The following is a 23,344-nucleotide window of genomic DNA, read 5'->3' as shown; positions in this document are numbered from 1 at the left end:
TACAAAAGTAAACCAAGAAGCAGTAAATAAATGAAATTATGATAGATGCTATAATTTGAATTGAAGTAACATTGTAGGAATAATAAAATATTAGACCAAAGAAATTCTTATACAAGAGCTTAAGCAAATCCCAGAAATAATAATTAGTTCTGTATTCAGAAATGAAAAACCCAAAAGTAATTTAATTAAAGTAACTTTTAATGAAAAACCGCCTTCTATGAAGCATGATCAGTAAAATAGATGATGGCAATATTAAAGCTAAATTAAAAAAAACTACTAGCAGAATTTTTTAAAAGTTTTATTGCTCTTAATTGCAATATAATGATAAGAAATCTGTAACAAAATAAATATTATCAAAGACTTAGCATCTTACCTGTTTTTAAAAAAAAGATAGTTTAATTTTTAAAATTATTTTCATTCAGTTTTATATTCTTTTATATTCCAAATTAAGAATTTTTTTTTTGAAATTTAATAAATTTAAAATTTAAATTTTATCAAAAATAAATAATTAAAAATAATTATATTAAAACAAACTTAGAAAAATGGTGATTTTTAAAGCTTTAGTAAATAAGAATATGAGGTATTTTAAGTCAAAAAAAATTAACTGAATTATAAATAAAAATTTACTGATTTGTAGACTTTTAATAAAATGGCATTCTGAGAACAGTAGATATTAATGAGAGAAAAAATAATCATCTAATATTTCCAATATCTATATTTTTTGTAATTCTTTAGGTAAAGGCAATATAAAATATAGCAAAGCACTAAAACTATCCAAGTAATTATCATCAAATTTATACTCCCGAAAATAATACTTGTCTCTTATTAAGATATTTAATGCTGCAAGCATTCCAATATTCTGTATTAGGATATTGAAGCTTTGCTAATATCAATGAATATCTGTTATATTATGCTTATGAAATTTCTATTTTAGCTCATTATTATTCCTATCATAAAAGACTAAAATAGAAAATATTTGATTATACTTATGAAAATGTATTCATCATGATAGGAGGGTTATTGAAAGAGCAAAAATATCACTTTTAATAATAATCTAGATTATATTTATTTTAAAGTTTGCTTAGTCATAAATATTAAAATTAAATATCCTAATGATATCATAAATATTGGATAAATCATCTCCATGAATAATGCTTAACTACACCTTTTTTTAAAAGTTGAAGAGAAGTATTAAAAATATTTTAAATTTAAATTAATAATTTTTACTTTTAACATTTTTAGTTTAAATTCATGTAGTATGGTTCTCCCCAATACAATCCAATCCTATCGCAGTCTTCGCAGAGAGCGCCAATGTGTCCTTTTTTATTTGTGATTTGATTGAATACTAAAATATTTTTTAAATTTAATAAACATACCTTCTTTGCAATAATAATTTTAATCAGTTAATAAAACATTAGATTTTTAAAGTGAATCAGACTTAGAATAAAGTTTATAATCTCCAACGCAATTTTTACATTTATACAAAACTGAAGAATTTTGATTAGCTCGCCAATATTAAGGAGACAATAGTATCTAGTCACCTTAACATAAAACTTCTTAATTTGGACATGGATAGCAAGCGTTAGAACCATCTAAATTGTATGAGTCTATGCATTTGTTACATTTATAAAATTCATTTTGGACTTGATTAGGAGTTGAGCCTCTAAGGCAACTCTAACCCATTTGAACATAAATCAAAAATGAATATGCTAAACTATATCCTATAACTTACTCTTAACTATTGAATTCGGTAGTTTAAATCAAATCAGAGGTTATTTCCAAAACAATTAACTCATTAAAGATAGAAAAAAGTTCAATTTATTGAGTTAAATTAAATACTCCGTTTTATTGCTTAATTTTATTATTAGTTAATATACCTTTACCACTAATTATTTTAACATTCAGAGTAGCATTATTTTACAAAGCGGTAAGTTCTTCATTTTCATCATTTGAAAGTTTAAAAGCTATGTTCTCCTAGTTAATTTAATTTAATTTTATTGAATTAATTATTTTGTTTTTAAAAGTAAAATAAAGTTTTTATAAAAATTTACTTATAAATGACCTCCTTAATGATTTTTAATTCTATATTCAGGTTAATTTAGCTTCAATAAAGTTTTATTTAGATAGAGATTCAGCTTTGTTGGAAAATTTTTGATATTTTATCCATAATAAAGAGCTTTATTTAAAATAAAAGTATTATTTGAGTATTTATTAACACTTTAGCATGTCTGTGAAGCTATTGCTCCTCCATACTAAGATTGATTCTCCGCGAAAATATTTTTAGTCAACTCTATTTGATTTATTAAAATTAATTTTTGGTCATTCTCCAAGTAAATAGCCCCTCCAGATATTGAAGCAATATTTTTATAAAAAACAGATTAGTTTATTTACAAAGAAGAGCTCTTTAAAAAAATTGCTCCTCCATTAATTAAGCCTTCATTATTTTTAAAATAAGAGTTTTAGATTTGAAATTTATTTTATTTGTCTTTCTATGAATTAGTTTAAGTTTAAGAAAGATAAAGGCTTGATCCATGCAATGCTATATTATTTTGAAAAGATGAATTTTCAATAAGTATTTCTTATGCAATAATTTAAATTATTCCTTGTTAACATGATCTGCAGACATTATAGCTAGAATTTAGTTAATAAATTGTACAAATTTAGCTATTTAAATAAAAGATATTCTATATCTGATTTATTGGAGAAGATAAATCTACTTTATTTATGATATTTTAATTGTTAGATACAGTTGCATTGTAAATATTTATAATTTAGACTTGTGTAATATTAACAAGATTATTTAAAAAAGTATTTTTTTAGTAAATGTTATTCATTTCTTGATATCTATAAGCATTTTCTATGAAAAGCATCTTTTAAAAAATTTGATTCTTAATTTAACTTTAATCTATTTGAGAAATATTTTCACAAAATATTTAGAATGAGGAATTTTCTATATCAACTTCATACACTTCCTAAATAGAAAATAAATAGTTATTGGTTCTATATAATTTTTATATCAGATTATCGATATGAGAGGTAATTTCATATTATTTAGTTAAAGTTTCAATTTTATTTTTAGAAACTATGTTTTTAAACAATACTGCTGCTTTTGTAATTGCTTAGCTCTCAAAATTTAAATTACCACCTTATAGAGAAAAATTATCAATAAATTCGCTTTTTTCAATAATTAAAACAATTCTAGGAGAGGCACTACTTTTTATTTGCAGAGCTCCTCCTTTAAAAACAGCAAAATTTGTGGAAAATATTGTTTGGCTAATAAAAATATCTTAAGACCATGATAACAGTCCATCTATAAAAAGTGCTCCTCCTTAGGTTTCAAAATCGTTTAAATGAAAAGCCATATTGTTGCTAAATGTACAATTAAACATGTATAAATTGCCTTTATTCTAAGATATCCAATAAATAGCTCCTCCATTAATTGCTAACCCTCCAATAAAATAAGATTGCTTCATAATAATAATTTCACTAATTATTTAAATAAATCCTCCATTTTTTGAGGTTTTTGTATTTAGATAGCTTTATTAGCTTATCAAATCCTGGTTTTCAAACTGACAAGACAAAAAACTAATTTATTTTACAGCACCTGAAATCCAGTTAAAAGGACTGTTAGTGTCTAAGTAAAGAAATTTTGAATTTTTAAATGCTACACTCACAGTTGGAGCTTAAAAGTAAAAACCAAAAGAGACCTACCCTAATGATATCTTAAATAATTAATTTTTAATTATAAATTCAAATAAATAAAACGAATATTTAAAATATAATTAATACTTTATTTAAATCGGATATGTATTTGCTATTAGAAAGAACAACATTTTAAATATCAACTAAAATATCTTATTTTGAGTTTATTGATACAGGAGAAGCATTTTACATATTAGAGTTATAAATAAGATTCACATTTTCACCTACAAATCCGTTTAAAAATATCCCTTTAGGGTATTTATTATTAATGTATAGTTTTATGTTATCTTAGATTATTAAAGCATTTTAAATTACTATTAAATTGTTTTAAATGTTAATATTTGATAATTTTACATTATTAATATTTATATAATTTGTTATTTCTTGAAGTTAGCATATTTGAGGAGTGTTTTATTAGTTTTTTGTTTAGGTTTACTAAATGTTAGAAATTAATATGTTTTCACTACTTTTTACTTTAATAAATACAAATTGAATATTATCAACCATTGAAACATCAGTCAATTAAACTGTGTTAATATTTTCAATTTAGACTATAGCTTGGATTGTATCAGACAAAAATGTATTTCCTGTTAAATTTATGTCACTTATTGAAATAGATTATTAGCTATTTTATTGGAATGTATTATAATTATATAACAAGGAGTTTTAGGAGTTTATTAAATTATTTTAAATTTTAAATTTCTATAATCTTGAAGACTAAACTAACTCAGAATTTGATTAGCTAACTTACTGCTAAAAAATTATATAGTTGATAATACTAGTTTCAATAATCTAAAATCCATTTATATCAAAGATGTTTGAAATTATCAGTGGACAGGCCTAAAACTGTGACTATTGTAAAGTACTTTAAACTATGACAAAGTTATTTATTTATAAAGCTGTTAGAAAGTTAGAATTGAGAATCTAAGACTCAAATTATAAAATGCTTTAATCAAAAGTAAATTAATTAAATTAAATATTAATTTACTAATTTTTTTAAAAATTTTGCTTTAAATCAAATAAAATAGTTTTTTAAGTTAATCTTGATTTTAAAAATGTAAAATTTTAAACTAAAATTGTGACATCATTCATATTTATAGAGACTAATGAAGCTCCATCAAATTCAACCTTATTATTTAAATAAAAATATAAAAAACATTAATCATCAATTCATCTTGTATTCTCTTATATTTTATGACAATTATACCAAATTTAAAAAAAAATAATTTTTATTTAATAAATAGATAGTTTAAGTGAACATTTTTCAAAAATTTTGTCTAATAAAAGAGAAATTACATGATAAAAAAAAGTTAAAATAAGAAAAAAATTAAAAATCTATTTTGTTAATTTTAAAGAATAACTTAATTAATTACATTATTGAATTATATTTGATTCATAGTTAGATTTAATTGAGAATTTTAGAATACATTTTAGATTTGAAGAAGCTAATTTTTTTTGGCAATTTAAACGTTTGAGAATTCAACTTTTTGTAGTAAAACATTAGCTTTTTGCAAAGTCGAAATATTTAATTATAATATTTATTGAGTGCTCAAATAACTCTAATAAAATTTGCATCCAATTATTTAAAATTCTGTCAAGTTTTAATCTACTATAATTAACCCAAAGGAATTATCTTAATATTTTGGCTGAAAAGTTATATTTTAGAAATAAACTTCATTAAACCCAGATATTTGTAAAGAATTTAGTTATTAAAAAACTATGTTTTATCCTTGTGAAGAAATAGAGCTTATGCTAATGGTAGCAAATTACAGAGACCTGATAAGATTTTTTAAGTTAGATGAAATGGTTTGAGTCTTATACTCTGTGCATAAATCCCCAAGGAAAATCAATTATAAATCTAATTACTTAACTTACAACTCATTATAGAAGATTATTGCTTCATCGAAATTTATCTCATTTAAAATCAGCTAGTCAATATTTGCTTCATTTAATCTATTGTAATTGATAGGATTCAAACGAGTTCCATCACCTAATCTACTATTTATATCTAAACATTAGACATATATGCTCTACTGTTTTCTGTAAAAGCACCCTTAGTCTTCCTTTTGGCAAAGATAGCACTTTCTTCTGTCTTTATCATAAGTAATTTAATAATTATTAAGAACATAGCTAGAGGGCAAATTATTCCTGCAAGAAAAACATTCAGCATCATATAAATATAGAGGGTTTTGAGTTACATCTTTATTTTAGATGCAAGTTTCACACCTATTTTAAACATTAATTTCTTAAAAAAATATATTGAATAAAAAAAATATACATTATTGGACATATTTAGCAGTCATCACCATCTTAAGTGAACGAGATCATACTTTAAAAATTAGGAATATAACTTTTTTTGAAGTACAGCATACCAACAAAGAATTGATTAATTAAAGTTGATAGTGAATCGTAATTACATTTAATGCATTGAGGTTTATTATTTATCAATACACATTATAAGCAATACTATCCACATTTTATTTTATTACATCGCTTATATTGCTAATCAAAATAATATCCTTCTTGGCATTCAGTGCAAAATAATTAGTAGTTATTTATTGTGCTATTGTAATTAATTCTTTCTTAAATATTAAAAGGAGTTCTTTTGTAAACAAGCTATGAAGTAAAATTAAATGTTCTGGTTCCTATTTTTAAATAATTTCATTAAATTTTAATCGATAAAGAATACGCCATCTGATTTATTAATTCTATAATAAATAAACTGTAAGCAACGAGCATAAATTATGCTCAAAATAAACAAAATTTTTTAGAAAATTAATTTTTATTTAAAATACTGTAAATGCTCATTAATTAAGGCATTCCCTAAGTATCTTTTTTGCCCAAAAAAAAGTGCCTAAGTAAATAAGGTAATTTTTTAGGTTTTGAATTAGGAGGGTTCTTAATATATGAGTATTTACAGTTATAAAAAAACTTGGCATTAATTAAATAATGAAAAAGTAAATTTAACCTCAAGTATGCTTTATCACTGAAAAAGAAATTGTTTGTATATAGTTTTAAATATAAAATTAATTGCAATCAAGTAACTTTAAATAATTAAATTTAATTTTGAAAAGTAAAATATAATAAAAATAAAGAAATTAATTTGAGAATTAATAAGATATTATTTTTTACCTTCATAACATTTAGAGCAGCCTTAAGGGCATTTAAGACACCCATTTATTGAAGGGATACTAAATTAATCATTACATTTAGTGCATTGATACACATTTTATTTTGATTAAGAGTCAAAATATTAATAACATTCTGAGCATCCAAAAATCTTTTATTAAATTATTAAAAATTATAATGGATGAAATAGAATGAATGAAGTTTACATTATTTTAGCATTTATCCTATTTGCATTAAAACCTCTGAATATCTAAAACAGAGCTTGCACTACAAAACTGACATATAATATTTGAAGAAAGATCTGATGTACAAACTGAACAATCTTTTGAATTAGTTGAGCAACCTAAAAAGCATGAAGATTAATCTGTTTACATGTAATAATTTATACTACATTACTTGCAAATTTATATAGACCCACTGTAGGCACTACCTAAATTATAAGTCCATAAATTTTCAGTTAAGTCAAACTGCTTTTACCCATATGAAACCAATAAGCTATTATAATCGCAATTTTATATATTTTCTACACAAGATAATCCTTTTTATTTTAAAATATATTAAATATGTCAAATATAATATCATTTATTTATTTCAAACTAAATCAATAAAATTACCATCATAAAATAAAGAAAAACCATCTTTGCATTTTATGCACTTTTTAATATAATTGCCTAAAGCAAATTCATTTTAAGTGACTATTGTTAGTTTCTATGTGTAAAAATTGAGTACTTCATCTTAGTTTTCTTTTATTTTGAAAGGTTTGATTATTTTTAATTATTTTTATTTCTTTCTTACCATATTAGCATTCATCACAGTTGGCCTCACATTTCTAGCAAGATAAAAGATCATATGAGACAATGAATTTGTCTTTGCATCGGATGCAAATTAAAATAAAATTAAAATATTGTAACTAGCTTGAATCATAATTGATTTGATCTTTAAATTATGCAAAGCCAGAAATAAATGTTGCATACTAGCAATTTTCACAGTTACTAGGGCACTTTTCGCATACTCCATCATTTAAAACATATCCTTTTTAGCATTTAATACAACTTACAGAGCTTGATGAAGCTTGTACACAGGATTAGCATGAATTTTAACCTATTAATAAATATAAATTGAATTATAATATTTGAAAAAAAAATATTTTACATAAATTTATTTAGTTATTTGTCAGCTGATATGAACCAGAGATTGATTATACTAAAAAGTTTGTAGCCTCTAAGTCTCCTTGGAGGATTTAAACATTAGAATCAAAATATACAATATAATTTTTGCAAGTTTTATAACTATTAGAAGGTTGATTCCTATATTAAAAAATAATTAATCTAAAAGAAAATATTTCTTTTAAATTAGAAATAAATAATTATTTGTGTTTTGATTGTTCTTATTTTAGTTTAATGAAGGAAATATGTTATATTTTTGTTAAATTATTGATAAGTTATGTAAATTATTTATTTTTTTTAGAAATAAAGATTTACCATAATTCGCTCTCAGCTGAGCAGTCTAAGCAAGTATAGGTTGGAGTTTATAAGTAGAACTATTAAACTTCAGTATATTAATATATATCTGATCTGCATTAAATGCAAATTTATTTAACAGAAGAAGCTTAATACAAAAAGTAGCCTTAAATGCATTGAGTACAAAAAGATGGAGAAGTACAAGAAAAACAACTAATTTTTAAATATTCAGCTAAAATCGATTACAAAAATTTGTTTAATTTACCCTTTTGGACACTTTTTTGATGGGTCATGTAAACAGAATTGCTAATCATAGCAGTCTTATTTGATATATTGCAATTTCATATCAAAAAAAAGCTAATAATCTTAAGACTAATAGTGAGATTTTTCTTCAAGACTGTAACATACATCATTACCTGGATTGATGTAGTATTGAGGGCATAGAAGACAATTTCTGTTATTTTAAGAAATCTTTTAGCAAAAGCCTTAGTTATTTGTGCAAAGCATATCCCCATTTGAGTCAGGAAAATCCATACTTTAAAGAACACATTTATTATTGAAATTTTTAAGCTATGTTATACAAGAATTACCCACAATTAACCTTAGTAAACTGTTAGAATTTATGCATGCTCCACTATTTTAAATATCACAATAATTTTATGGACAAATTAAGCAAGTTCCTTTATTTAGATCAGCACAAACGCCTTTTTGAAAGTCAAAGAATAATGTTTTAATATTAAGTAATTTGAATTAAAAATTATCTTAATTTTTAATGGTATGTATGAATTAAATTTTTAATAAATATTTTAGTTGCTTTTGGGTAATTAAGTTTAAATTTAAATTTTTAAATTAAGTAAGTTAGTACCTTAATAGTCAGTACAATAAATAGCATAAGGTTGAATAAGATCTTAGCATTTTTTTTCGGTTATTGATGACAAGCATTAATCAATATGACACCTGAAGCATGAACCATTAAATGCACACATTCCATTTTGATCCACGCACATGCCTTTAGACAAATCAATAAGTTAACAAACTAGTGTTAAAGGATTGATGCAGAACTATTGCTAAGCACACATAATCTTATTTTTTAATTAGTGTTAAGAAATTAAATCTATCAGTTAAATAAATAAAATTACTGCTATTGGTTAATTCTGCTTAATACACAGCTAAGTATCCTTTTGAATTCCTTTATTAATAAGATATAAATTTCTTTATTTGCCTTGAAATAATTAATTACCTATTAAATTTGGGTTTTCAAAATCTAACTTAACACAATAAGCTAATCCGTTTGAGTTTATTTATAGACAGTATCTGTTTTTAAACAAAATCATATTTTAATAAAGCATTTAATATTAAATTATACATAAATTTATAAAAAAATAAATAATTCTATTTTAAATTCATAATATTGGTAAAATAGCTAAATTAACTATCAAAATGCTTCATATTAATTACTCTAAATCCTCAGATATAAAGGTAACCACTCTATAAAATTTTACCCTTACTTTGTCAGTTTTAATTGATAAAAAAAATCAAATTTTTTGCTAAGGGATAACAAAATGAATTGAATTAAAGACAATTTTTAGCATTAATTAAGTAATTTTTTTATTTTTTTGAAAATTAGTCCTAAATATAAAATATATTAGAGAATTTAGAGTAATAGTTTTATTTATCAATTATATTTTTTTATTTAAGAATAAAATATTTTTAAATTAAATTTTAGGATTTAATAACTTAAGATATAAAGGCAACCTCCCTAAAAAATTTTACCCTTACTTTGTCAGTTTTAATTGAAAAAAATATTCAAATTATTATGTTTCGAGGTAATAAAATGAATATAATTAAAGATAATATTCATTCCATTTTGAGCCTTAATTTAGAAATTTTTAGTTTTTTTGAAAAATACTAAAATCAAAATGTCTTAGAGAATTTAGAATAATTATTTTTATCAATTGTATTTTTTTATTTCAGAGTAAAAAATAAAATGTTTTTTAGTAAAAAAGAATTAAACTTAAAGTTAAATTTTAGGAGTCAATGTTAAATTCATTCTACTAAAATTTTAAGAAATTTTTCTATAAAATAATTTTTATAATTCATTTTTGTTAATTCTAAAATAATTAATTAAATTTTAAAGAAAATTAAATATCAAATAAGTTTGAATAAAACAAATATTTGTGAAAGCAGTTTTTAAATGTAAAAATAATAATTAATGAGCTGTTATAGTTTTTTTAAATAAATTGAAAATAATTTTTAGAAATACCCTTTGGTATAGCAGTTAGATGCTCCATATTTACCATAGTTTTATTTTGGAAGACATAAATGGGTGTCTTTTTCTTTGCCAGGATTTTAATCAGACAAAGGTATACATTCTCCCATCGATATACAGAATTGCTATTAGCATTTACTTGCTAGAATTATGCTTTATGGTAAACACTATTAATTGCTTGAATCTCTGCCAATTTTATTTAAATCAGTAGGAGAGCTCATTGCTTCACATTTATTATTGTTGTCTGTATTGATACAAAACATGCCATCCATACAACCGATGCTATTAGCTAATTATTACATTTTAATATATTTTATTAATTTAAAAAAAATACGCATATTTAAATCTTAGCAATATTAGTTAGAATTTTTGGATCTATAAATTAAATTAGGGAAGTTTGGATCAAAATCTTATAGTGTCTGACATTTTTATAATCCTCCTCTATGATAATTATTTAAATGAAATAATTAATTATAATTTACTTTTATAAAAATCTATAAATATTATTTTATTTTTAATTGTTAATTACCCAATTTAAAGTATGCAAAGTGACAATCCAAAGCAAGAAGCTATTTCTGTGTTAAAAAATCTTAATAAGAAGAAAAACAAAAAATATAATTACAATGTGAAGTTATCTAATCTTAGTTAAGACATTGTTAGTAGATATCAACACCAGTTACTAAATTTCCTTAGACCATATTTCCCATAATAATACAGTAATTCATACTTGTATTTATATTAGTATAAATACATGTACCTGTAACGCAAGTTTCTATTTGATCACCTTATCCTAATGGGTCTAAGTAAGGCAAGCAAAAACCCGTTATTGATTATCTAGCATATCGATTTAGTTTTTTTTCTGTAGTAAGAGATTTGCAAGCATTCCCATTTTAATCATCAAGACAAAACTATCCAGAAATACACCTTGAATAGTTTAGATATTTTAATTATCAAAATATAATTTTAGTAAAATTACCAGACAGCATTTGGTTAGTCTTGCTAAACGCAGTAACCATTCTAATCTATCCCAACTGTTTAAACATTGATATCAAAAGGAAAGCAGCCTTCTTAAGAATATGGATTATTTGGATTTTATTTTTTCTTACAATATTATTTATTGCATTTAACAATACCTTTTTAAAATTGATTTTATTGAAAATTAAAATAATTCCAAATAAAATCAAATTTACTTGAGTAAAAAAGACCACTAATTGCACATTAACGATTGAAAGCTATGCCCTAAAATTTTTAGAATATATTTGAGAATAAAAAATAAGAAAAAGTAATAAAAATTACAGATATATTTTGATTGTCATCTAAAAATTAGCAAATCCCTTAAAAAGAGTCATAACAGATATTATCATCGATAGGACAAAATATGCCTTTTAATAATCTGTTAGTCCTTTTTATTTTTTAATCCTTACAAAGAAAATATCTATTTGATATTTCTTAGGTAATTCCTCTAATTATTACACTTTTTTTGCTTTAGCAATATCCTTATTTTATATGTAAAATACCTGATTTAAAAACAAAAAAAATTAAATTCTTATTTTGTTAGTTAAATAAATTTACTTTATGGGATACCTTCAAGAGAAATTTGCTCATTTAAACCTATACATTCATTATTTGCTTCTTGTATGGCAACAAATTGTTAGGTTTGATCTACATTTACACACATTCTTCTATTTCTTGTTATACAAACATTTTTATTTTTACCAAAACAGTATTCTATTTCATTAAAAAACTATGAATCCTAAACGCAAAATCCTTTTAATCTTTCTTTACCAATATATTTTTCCCCATCTATTTCTTTACAAATATTTTCAAAGATGTCATAGCACTAATTTTTTTCTGGGCAAAAACACCTTGATATCAGCATAAGATTCTAACAAAAAATGAAAAATAGATAAAATTTTTTCATTATTTATGTATGTGTGACTGTTAATTGTTATGACTTTAAATTTACAAAATTTTATCCTTATTTATGGTTTTTTTAGAAATTATTAATTAATACAAAAAGAAATAAATTAAATAAGCAAATTTGAATAAAATTTCTTGTTATTCTAGTCAGGATAATTCATATCTACTAATGAATATAATATTTAGATATTATTTAACATAACTCATATATACATCAAAGAAAAAGTTAAAAATTCTTTAAACTAATTGATTAAACGTAAAAATTTTATTTAGCAGCAATAAAAGTGAATTTTTAAAAATACAGACAAATAATCGTAGCAATAATCATATTAAATTTTCAAAGCTAGAAAAAATTTTTAATACTATAATAATTTCTTTTATAAATGAGAATAAATGCTTTATTTTAGTTGTTTATGTTTTTAATTAATTTCTGAGAATAGATAATTTTATTTTTTAATTTACTTTATTTAATATTGAACTATTATTTATTATAAAAGTGTAATTAGAAAATTTTTAAAAAAATATATATTTGATTTTTTTTAATATATGTTTGTTGAGGAAATATTTAAAGAACTGAATTCTATTGTTATTGATTTTTTATGTAAAGATTATGCTAAATTATTTAGATTTAACAGATATAAATATGGATATTATTAGTAGGAAATATTTTAGTTTACAAATATTATTTAAATATAGCTTGCCATTTAGTGATTAGGCAACTAATTATTGATCAGAAATTATAATAATTGATTATTTATCTTACTAATTAATAATAATTCTTATTAAAAAATGTTTATCATTTCACCCAAAATTATTTAATATTTATTTTGAACTTTTAAAAAATCTATGCGCTTTTGATTAATTAAATGTAAAAAAAAGTGCTGATCTAATCTTTTCTTAATATATTTTTGTTGAGGGAGGAAATATTTAAAGAACTGAATTCTATTGTTATTGATTTTTTATGTAAAGATTATGCTAAATTATTTAGATTTAACAGATATAAATATGGATATTATTCGTAGGAAATATTTTAGTTTACAAATATTATTTAAATATAGCTTGCCATTTAGTGATTAGGGAGCAACTAATCATTGATCAGAAATTTAAATAATCGATTATTTATCTTACTAATTAATATTAATTCTTCCTAAAAAATGTTTATCATTTCACCCAAAATTATTTAATATTTGTTTTGAACTTTTAAAAAATCTATGCGCTTTAGATTAATTAAATGTAAAAAAAAGTGCTGATCTAATGTATATTTATGTAACACTTTAAGTTATCAATATTTGATAGATTTCCCAACTTACTCTTGAATAAAAAATTTCAGAAGTACTTTTAAATTATTTGTAGATTTTTGAGATTTTGTTCGGATTTTTAATAGGAGAAATTATGGTATGGTAAATTGATTAATTTTATTTTATCCTATTAAAATCTGAGTATTTAAAATTTCATTACTTTATCTTACATGTATATATCCAAAAAATAATTAGCATTCATCTTTAGAATCTAATCAAATTAACTTTTTTCTAAAAATAATAATACAAAAATGACCTTCTTAGTTACATATTAACATTTAAATAGATTGATTGACAGTGAAATATTATTATAATGAAAACCAATTATACTTTTGAATTAAACATTTTCTAAAAATTAAAATAAATTTTTTTTCATTATCATTTAAGAGATTAAATTAAAAATTATATAAAATTTGTTACAAAATAAAATGGAAATAAAAAATTTATAATATATTTATAAAGTTTAGAATGTATTAATTATATATCAACTAAAACTTGGTCTAAATGTACTACAACTCATATTATCATATTGCATGCTAGGTACTTCTTTGTTGTCGCTATTTTCTTAAATTCTGCTATTTATTTAGATTTTTTACAATTCTTTTTCAATACAAGTAAGGTTAGAAGATTTTTAATTTAAATTCATTTAAGAGTTAATAAAATGTGATTTTTTCTATTAAATATTCTCATCATTTTTTACACAAATTTTATGGTTTTGTAATTGATTAAACACTTCTTTGACAAATCCATTTTTATTTTTTCTAGATCTTTTTTTTCTAATAGTCTCAATTGTATCAATTGAATCTTATAATTTAAAATTTTCATTGCTGAAAATATTCTTAGTATTAGATTCATAGTTAGATTTAGCAGAGTTAATTTAAGGATGAATTTTATTGATGTTTTTACTTTATTTTATTTTTTAAATAAATTTTTTTAATATGGTATAAACCTCTTTTATACAACTAATAAAATCAGACAAGATTATTATGCTAAAGAATGAAATTATAATCCAACCTAGCATCGTTAGATAATCTTTTTGATCTTATTCTTTTAAGTCATCACTTTATTGTATCATTATTGCATAAGATATTGAAGATGCAAGAAAGAAAGTTACTTATAAAATTTCTTTGTAATTATAAAACTTTTATTTGTAAGGCTTCACACAAAATAAAATTATTAAAGAGCAAAAATGTAATCCAATTTGTAGTCCTATTTAAGCATTTATACTAATTTGTAATCCTCCGGCTATTATCACATAAAGGAATTTTCTGAAATAAAGAAATATTTTATAGAAGCTATTTCTGAGATGTTCGCCCATTGCTTACTCTAGAATGGGGTAATTTTTATATTTTAGAGGATAAATTAGTGCAAAAGGGAAGAAGCAGAAAATAAAAGATAATCCAAATATAAAGTAATTTAGATATTCTTCAACATATTCAGGTTATTATACAGTGAACAACTGTAAAATAGTAGAGAATCCTATATCTTAGTAGACACTCCAAAGTAAATCTAAAATTACAAAAGGTGTAACAAGGTTATTTTTAATAAGGGCGAGATATCTGCCTACGTACTTTGTGTCTTTGAATTTCAATGCTAAGAGATGTAAAATGAGCATAAGAGACAGCAGAGTTATCAATAAAGAAAGAGAATCACCTAATATTATATTTAACTAAGGTTATAATATGCAAGTATTAAAAAAATATTCTTTTATAACTTACCTAGATTACTAAGAAGGAATCCTTGATATTCATTTTCTTCAAATATCTCATCAGATTAATAATGTATTTTTTTGTAGTTAGGCAATGTTGAGAAATAATTGAAGAATGGTATTTCAAAACTCTTTTAAGATTCCAAGAATTGTCTTAATTCTGAAGATATTCTACATCATTTTTTAGTTTAACAAAATTTTAGTTAGATTTATCTTTGAGTAATGTCAAACAAAAAAACAAACATTTCAGTTTAAGAAAATTAATTAAAAGTATAAATTTAATTTAAATATTTAATAAGGAAATTTTACTTTGTATTAATGAATAAGTTCAAATAAATAAGTTAACAGATGTCTAAAAGAGAAGAAATAATCCAAAATGAACCAGTAATTGTTAGTGGTATCATGGAAATGAATGTTATAGTTGAAGCAGCTTTGCTTGCATCGCTTAGCTATTAAGAAATATGAGTATCGACTGGCTTATCATCTTCTTTTTTATATAAGTGAACAAGAATTGGATTTTTCTGATAAGCAAAGTTAAAATTATTTAAAAGCTAGTTATCCATAAAAACTGTAACATTTTAACTAACATCTATTTGGTTAATTGGAAATATGCTGATTGAAATTTATTAGTTATTTATTAATGAAGAATTGTAAGTAAATTAGTTTTGAGAGAGATTATTTATGTTTATTAATATTTTATTTTATAACTCTAAAATTTATTAGACTTAAGCACTAAGTGATATTTAAATAGAGTTCTTATCTTGAGAATCAAGACTTATTAATAGGTTTTGCTTAATTATTTAAATACACTCGTTATTACTATTAGCACTATAATTTTAAGGACATTATTAAACGCAAGAATTATTTCCTAGTAAATAATAATTAGATGCGCATTTAGAACAAGTATTAAATGATGAAGGACAAGATAAGCAATTCTATACTAGACATTTTTCACATTAATTAGTGGATGGGTTCAAATTATATGATTAAGGACAAATAGGAACACAAATGTTTGAGCTTGATAGTTCGAATCCAACTTCGCATTTTTAGCAAGTAAATATTTGAGTATTCTAATTGTAACTGCATTAGTTACAATTTATTTATGTGCTTTAACAACTTTTGCAAGTCTTATTTGAGATATCAGAAATGAAAAATTCATTACCGCATTAATTTACACATATTCCTTACTACAAGAAAGTATTGTTTCCACATTATGTACAACTAGCTTATCCGCTATCCGTGCAACTTAAACAGTTTGTTTAATCAAAACAGGTCCCACATTACGTAGGAGAAATGTAGTATTATTTCTTTGGACAAACTCTTAAGCATTATCCTTAATCATTTAATTAATAATTTTGCATACACTGTTAGCAAATTTAGTTTGAATTACATTACTAACACCCATCTATACATTTAGAACAAGAATTTTAACCAATCTATTAATAATACCCCAATGCACAAGAGCAAGTTTAGTCATTATTCCTATTAAGAGCTTAATAATTAGGACATGAGCTACAAATCATTTAAGAATTAGAAATTGAGCAATTTTGACAATAAGATGGACAAGCTATGCATTTACCTTCACTATTTTTCATGTAATTTGGCATACATTGTTAGCAAATTTAGCTAGAATTACATTATTAGCATCCGTCTATACATTTAGAACAAGAAACTTAATCACTCTATTAGTAATATCCTGAAGCACAGGAGCAAGTTTAATCATTATTCCTATTAAAAGTCTAATAATTTGGACATGAGCTACAAATCATTTAAGAATTATTAATTGAGCAGTTTTGACAATAAGACGGACATGGCATACATTAACCCTAGCCATTTAGAAAATAATTTGGCATACATAGCTAACATGATAAGTTAGAATTACATTATTAACACCCATCTATGCACTTAGAGCAAAAAGCTTAACCGTTTTACTGGTAATATCCTGAAGCGCAAGAACAGGTTTAATCATTATTTCTATTAAGACTTTAGTAATTTGGGCATGAGGCACAAATCATCTAAGAGTTTTAAATAGAACAATTTTGACAATAAGAAGGGCAAGCTATGCACTAGCCATTAGAATTTTAAGAATAAAAATTATTTTAGCAAACACATAAATTTGTAGAAGAACTCAATGCCTTATTTTAACTTTAATCGCAGCTACTACAGCTTCCTTATTAAGTACAAGTTTTGCAAGAAGAATCACAAAAAACGCATTTTTGCTACGAAGTTGAATAAAAAGAACCAGTGTTACATTGTTTCTAATCTAAAACTTTAATAATTTGATTCATTATTTAAAATATATTTAAATGATTAAATAAATAAGCTACGATAAATCTGGTTGTTTAATGTTAGACAAAGTATTTTATCCTGATCCTATTAATTATTTTAAAAAAATTATTTTAGAATAAGATAAAATAAATTTATAAAATACAGGAAGGTAATATCCACTTTATATTAGATCTGAAGGAGAATTCAAGTTAAAAGTGTAAGCCTGCTAATTGTTGGTAAACGCTTAATCGTATGCTTAAAATTTTTAGTGAAATAAAATTATTTTTACATTTACTTTTTAAAATAAATAATATTACCAATTATCTATTTCTGTTGAATAAATACATTTTTGCTATTTATTTGGGCAATCATTACAGAACTATTCTATACTACTTTCTATTACAATAGCGTAAAACCAAGATGACCATTATATTCAATTAATTACTACATAATTTCATTATCATTTATGGTTTCAATAATAAATTGACTATTTTGAGCCTGTTTTCAAATGAAAGGATATATTAAAATAAGAAAGTGTAAAATTAATAAAAATATTTACAGAGTATTAGGTAATAAGCGCTTAAGTGTATGTTGATAAATAAATAGGAATTGATGGTAGATTATTTAATGGATTATACTAGCCCACTAAAATAAATATTCAATAAAAAATTAATTTTATGCTTAAATGAAATAATATTATTACACAAAAATTAATCGTTGCATGAAATAAAAGTATTATCTCCATTCTAACTCTTTATTAAATTAAATAATGTAAGAAATTAAAATAATTAGTGAGAAAAGATACTCCAGTATCAAATATTCCTTTATTAAGTGTTTAGCATTTTGAGATTGTCTTGTAAATTTGATAATTCTAGTAAACTGTAAATTAAAAAATATGTGATTAAATTTACTTAAATCATAGGTTTTTAAATTTAATAAAATACCCTAATAATACCCATTTAGTACTTAAAAAGAATTTTAAACATTAATTGGTTAACCAACTCCTACTGCAAACTATAAAAGATATTTTTGAAAAATTAATTATTAATTCTTAGATTAATTAATTAATATGAGTTCATTTAATTACCTTATTTTAGGAGAGGTATTCAATATCAAAAATAGCATAATTGCTTTTACCAAATGTATAAGGAGAAGGTAATTATTATGATTTTTCGAGCTGATAGCTTGGATTGAGCTTATAAGCTGTTATTTAATAGGTCAAAATTATTTAAGCATTTTAAAGAAAAATAAATATAAATAAGGCTACTATAAAAGTTGTATGATGAGTCTAAATGGGCTATTTCGTTGTCCTTGGTTTATTTATTTAATAGTTAAGTTTTAAACATAAAACTAAAAATTTAAATGTAAAATACTCCAATATATCCGATATAAACACAATTTGTAGCTTGTGTTTGAATCAAGTTGCCGTTTAAGTCATATACTGTGATTTTATATTAATATGTTTCATTTAAATTATTGCTCAAGTAAGAAAAAGTTAATATATACCTGATAAGGAAGAAGGTTAATTGTTTGATTATTTTGAGCATAACGCAAAAAAGTTTTAATTAATAAAACAAGCACTCAATTTGATGGTAGAGTCACTAATTACATTTTTGAAGACCATATCTTAATAGTTAGATGCTAAACACTTGAGAAGTGTTAGTATGAATATTATTATTTAATAGAACATTTACAGAAGTTTTAGCCTAAATTTTATTCAATTTACTTTTATAATTCCAAAATTTTTAGTAATTAGAAATTAAATAATGTTATTTTCTTTAATTTTTTTTAAGCATAATATTGATGAATTGATAGTAAAATTTCTTAAAAGTAAGGAAATTAATAAAAATCAATCAATATACTAATTTAAAATAAAGCTAACTAGATTTCCCAACACATTATTTACTCTTAAAAACAAGCAAATTTGATAATAAAATACTAGAAAGTAATATTTAATTATACATATATAAACAGAAATGCGATTCACCCACTTACTCTATTATTTGCAATTAATTGAATAATTATTATTATGATAAATTTACATACATTACTTTTTAATGAAGTAAATTTTCCAAAATAAATAATTATTTATATGGTAAATAATTAATTATTTCTAACTTATTTAAAAGTGATGGATGAAAAGAAATAAAGTTAATAGTTCAATTCAAATGCAAAGTAAGTTTTACAAAAAAATTTGAGTAATTAAAAATTAGATTCCAAAAATGTCTTTATTTTTAAAATTTGATTGCCCATAAAAAACCATCAAAAAAATATAGTTAATATTTTATTTGCTTAATGAACTATTTTTCAAATTATTTAATCAAAGTATTATTTTTATTTAAAAAAAGTATTATTAGATATTTTCTTTTATTTAAATGGTCTTTCATATTATGAATGAAAAATTAAAGGTTATTTATTCATCATTTTTAATTTGAATGAATATGTGGAAGTATATAATATGCATTATTTTAAATAATTCAAATGGTTAATACTGTTAAGAAAAACAATTAATTACAAAGATTTAAATTAAAAAACCTATTGTTTCCAAAATAGATCTAATCAACAATAAAAGCAATAGTTTTAACCTAAATAACTGAAGTATTTAATTAAATAAGTTCGAAGTAAAACAAAATTTATTCTTTTTTGAATTAAATTACAGACAGTGAGAGAGAGATTGAAACATTTAAACAAAGAAGGCATTTGTTATTAAAAATATTTATTTATTTAGTTATTTGACACTAATATAAAACATCTCCTGTCTTTTTTTTGTATAGTAAGAATAATCTTCATTTTTATAAATTCAAATTATTTCGAAAATATTTCCTAAATCATCTTTTATTAGTAGGATTTTTTTCATATCAATAACTTATTTAAACCTTATTTAGTTTATATAATGATGAAAAATGACAAAGTCTTCAAATATATAAACACTCAATTTTTGTCCTTTTGTCTGTCTATTTGATCTATTTATAATAATTATCTCAGAATTTTTATGAATATTTAGATAATCTTTACAAAAATAAAATTTTATTATATAAATTTATTTCATGAAAATTATAATCCTAAATTAAATGAAATTTTAAAACTTATAAAACAATAAATAATTTATTTACAATGTAGATTCTCTTATACTAACTAACGTCTACCTTACTTATACCCCTACAATGATTTTATAGATTAAACACAAAGAAGTTAAAAAATTTTTTTTTTTGGCTTTATTAAGGAGGAATTACTGTTCGTTCCTTCTTTACATAATCAAAATTTTTATTATAAATTTTTATTTTTTTAAATGTATTAATATTTATTTCATGAAAAAGTTTTTGTTTAGTATTGTAATAAATACCCCTTTTGTAATGACTAAATAAATTTATGTGGATAGCAATAATAATTTTTAGTGGTATCTAATAGGTTTAATCAGAGTTCTAAATTAAATAAAATGTTCATGCATTTGTTGAGACATATAATTAATTTAAAGAAGGAAATATAAAAAATAATATTTTAAATTAAATAAATCAATTTTGATTATGTATCAACAAAGTTTTTTTTAAACTCTCTTACTTGAACAAGGATTTATTTTTTAACTTATATTTACCCTTATATTTATTAAAAGCCTATTTTCTAATAATAAGTAACATAACATAAAATTTTTTTGTACTAAATATTTCAAAAATGTTAATTTAACAATAAATTTTCATGTTTATCAATTTTATTTTTTGAAAAAAGTTTTATGAATTAATTAATTTAACGATTTAGATAAATATTTTTTAATATATATTTTATGCGATGTATCTTGTATTATGAAATTTGATACAAAATTATTATGTTTTGTAAAATTTCAATGCAGCTGGCTATTACTAATTTATCTATTTATTTATGATTATTAATTAGATAAATTTCCAATAAAAGATTTCGTTTTTAATTATTATTTAGAAATTAAATCTAAATTGTTGATTTGTATATTTTAACTTGTATCAATTAGAAATGATAGAAATCAAAGAATTTTTCAAATAATAACATGTCAAACATTACATGTGGACCGAAATCTAAGGCCTATTAGCTTTTGTAATAATAAATTATCTTCTTTTTGGTACAACTAGTGCAGTAGGGCAAATTTATTTCTGCATACCTGTTCTATTTTTATACATGATCTTTTAATTGTCATTATGTTGGACTCCTAATTATAATTCAAGATTTATTTTCAACATGAGCAGTTGTTCAATTTTTACTATATGCCTGCCAACCTTTATTTGGTTTTATATGAATGTCTTTTCCCCTCTAATCTTTTTAGAATTAAAACAAGTGGAAAACTGCACTGCATCAGGAATCCTCAAAACTAGTTTAGATGGAATTGAAGCTTACTCTCTATTATATGTTGAATATACATAAGAAGGTCATTCATATTTAGGATCAGCTTGTCTTACAAATTAATTTTAAGCTAACTATTACAACTTAGTCTCTCCCTTTCGCTTTTATAGATACAATGATACTTTTGAGTAAGTAAATTAATTGAACAATCAAAGTATTTTTGTATTTATTAAAAAACTAAAAAAAGTTGTGGACCAGGTATTGTAGATTATCCAATCACAAAAACTAATAATAAAAATCAGTTTTAACAAGATTTTAATGGATAGAGCTTGAATTAAAATTTTGATATCACAAATGGAGCTTAATCTCAAATAGTTATTTCCCCTAAAAATGAATACCACAGAAACTCTAACTAAACTACATCTTATAATAATAAATATGGATATAGATATCATCCATATCCATACTATGGGGAAAGTAAAATACAAATAAATATAATTAACTTCTACTTCTTTATCAATTTACTAATAAATTAATTAATTCTTTCATTTTGTCATTTCAATATTTGAATTATTTTAATTCTTAAGCAAATAAATTATGAAATAAGTAAATTATTTTACATATAAAAAATATTTATTTTTTTTCATCCATCAATAGAGTTGAAGGATTGATAAAAAATTATTAAATTTTATTGAGAAATGACTATACTAAATTTTTAAATAATAGGTAGTTATGGGATGTGTTTGCAAAATTATACATTTAGTAAAGTCAAAATACCAACCTGGATGTGTGGATAAGATACTTAAGATTTCGAGATTTTAACAAAACCTAAAACATGCTATGTCCTTTATTATAACTAGGATAAAAATTTAGCTTAGCAAAATGCTCAAAATTATTTAAATTAAAGAGAATAAAATGAGCTAGCTGTTATCAGTTTTGATTAAAATATATACTATCCCAAAAGAGTTTTTACATATATCATTATTTTCTTATATTATCCCTTAATATTATCTCTAAATAGCTTCTTTCAATATTCAACTGACTGGGCTTTTGAAAAAGTATCAAAAAGCAGATAAGAGTAGCAAAATAACATAATTGATTCAAATTCTTAATCTAATAAAAATTTAGAAATGGGTCTAATTGAAAATTAATAACCTTGAAAACAAAAAATTCTGATGAATTATTCTTTCTTTATTTCTATGAAAATTAATTTGATTAAATAAAAAAAAATATTTATTTATTGAAATCTATTTAGTACAATATAAACAATTTTATACTTTATATT

General features: G+C 22.3%; 3 protein-coding genes across 3 annotated transcripts; 1 reads left to right on the top strand and 2 right to left on the bottom strand. All coding sequences in view use genetic code 6, as the record gives it.

Annotated features, from left to right (window-relative positions):
- Window positions 1–788: 788 nt before the first annotated feature.
- TTHERM_00344210 (hypothetical protein) lies at window positions 789–12,238 on the bottom strand (the record flags this gene model as incomplete). The annotated part of the gene is made up of 25 exons (XM_001018466.2): window positions 789–900; window positions 1,228–1,318; window positions 1,377–1,974; window positions 2,052–3,722; window positions 3,790–4,327; window positions 5,569–5,928; window positions 5,981–6,347; window positions 6,835–6,982; window positions 7,038–7,369; window positions 7,446–7,574; window positions 7,627–7,932; window positions 7,984–8,138; window positions 8,313–8,504; window positions 8,557–8,995; window positions 9,157–9,373; window positions 9,431–9,480; window positions 9,532–9,605; window positions 10,555–10,849; window positions 10,895–11,001; window positions 11,090–11,135; window positions 11,183–11,484; window positions 11,537–11,693; window positions 11,751–11,799; window positions 11,857–11,942; window positions 12,133–12,238. 25 exons carry the CDS (start codon window positions 12,236–12,238, stop codon window positions 789–791), a joined length of 6,927 nt encoding a protein of 2,308 aa, XP_001018466.2.
- Window positions 12,239–14,262: 2,024 nt separating this feature from the next.
- Window positions 14,263–19,444, bottom strand: TTHERM_00344200 (transmembrane protein, putative; the record flags this gene model as incomplete). The annotated part of the gene is made up of 14 exons (XM_001018465.2): window positions 14,263–15,431; window positions 15,497–15,657; window positions 15,796–17,755; window positions 17,814–17,859; window positions 17,918–18,009; window positions 18,072–18,252; window positions 18,314–18,399; window positions 18,458–18,506; window positions 18,560–18,633; window positions 18,699–18,768; window positions 18,842–18,957; window positions 19,022–19,064; window positions 19,128–19,195; window positions 19,261–19,444. The coding sequence occupies 14 exons, from the start codon at window positions 19,442–19,444 to the stop codon at window positions 14,263–14,265; spliced, it is 4,299 nt and encodes a 1,432-aa protein (XP_001018465.2).
- Window positions 19,445–21,735: 2,291 nt separating this feature from the next.
- Window positions 21,736–23,219, top strand: TTHERM_00344180 (transmembrane protein, putative; the record flags this gene model as incomplete). The annotated part of the gene is made up of 3 exons (XM_001018463.2): window positions 21,736–22,247; window positions 22,307–22,536; window positions 22,786–23,219. The coding sequence occupies 3 exons, from the start codon at window positions 21,736–21,738 to the stop codon at window positions 23,217–23,219; spliced, it is 1,176 nt and encodes a 391-aa protein (XP_001018463.2).
- Window positions 23,220–23,344: the final 125 nt, after the last annotated feature.

Source organism: Tetrahymena thermophila (assembly GCF_000189635.1).
Source record: "Tetrahymena thermophila SB210 genomic scaffold scf_8254597, whole genome shotgun sequence".
Lineage (NCBI taxonomy): Eukaryota > Ciliophora > Oligohymenophorea > Hymenostomatida > Tetrahymenidae > Tetrahymena > Tetrahymena thermophila.
The sequence above is the reverse complement of the archived record's forward strand: the minus strand, read 5'-3'. Positions and strand labels throughout refer to the sequence as shown.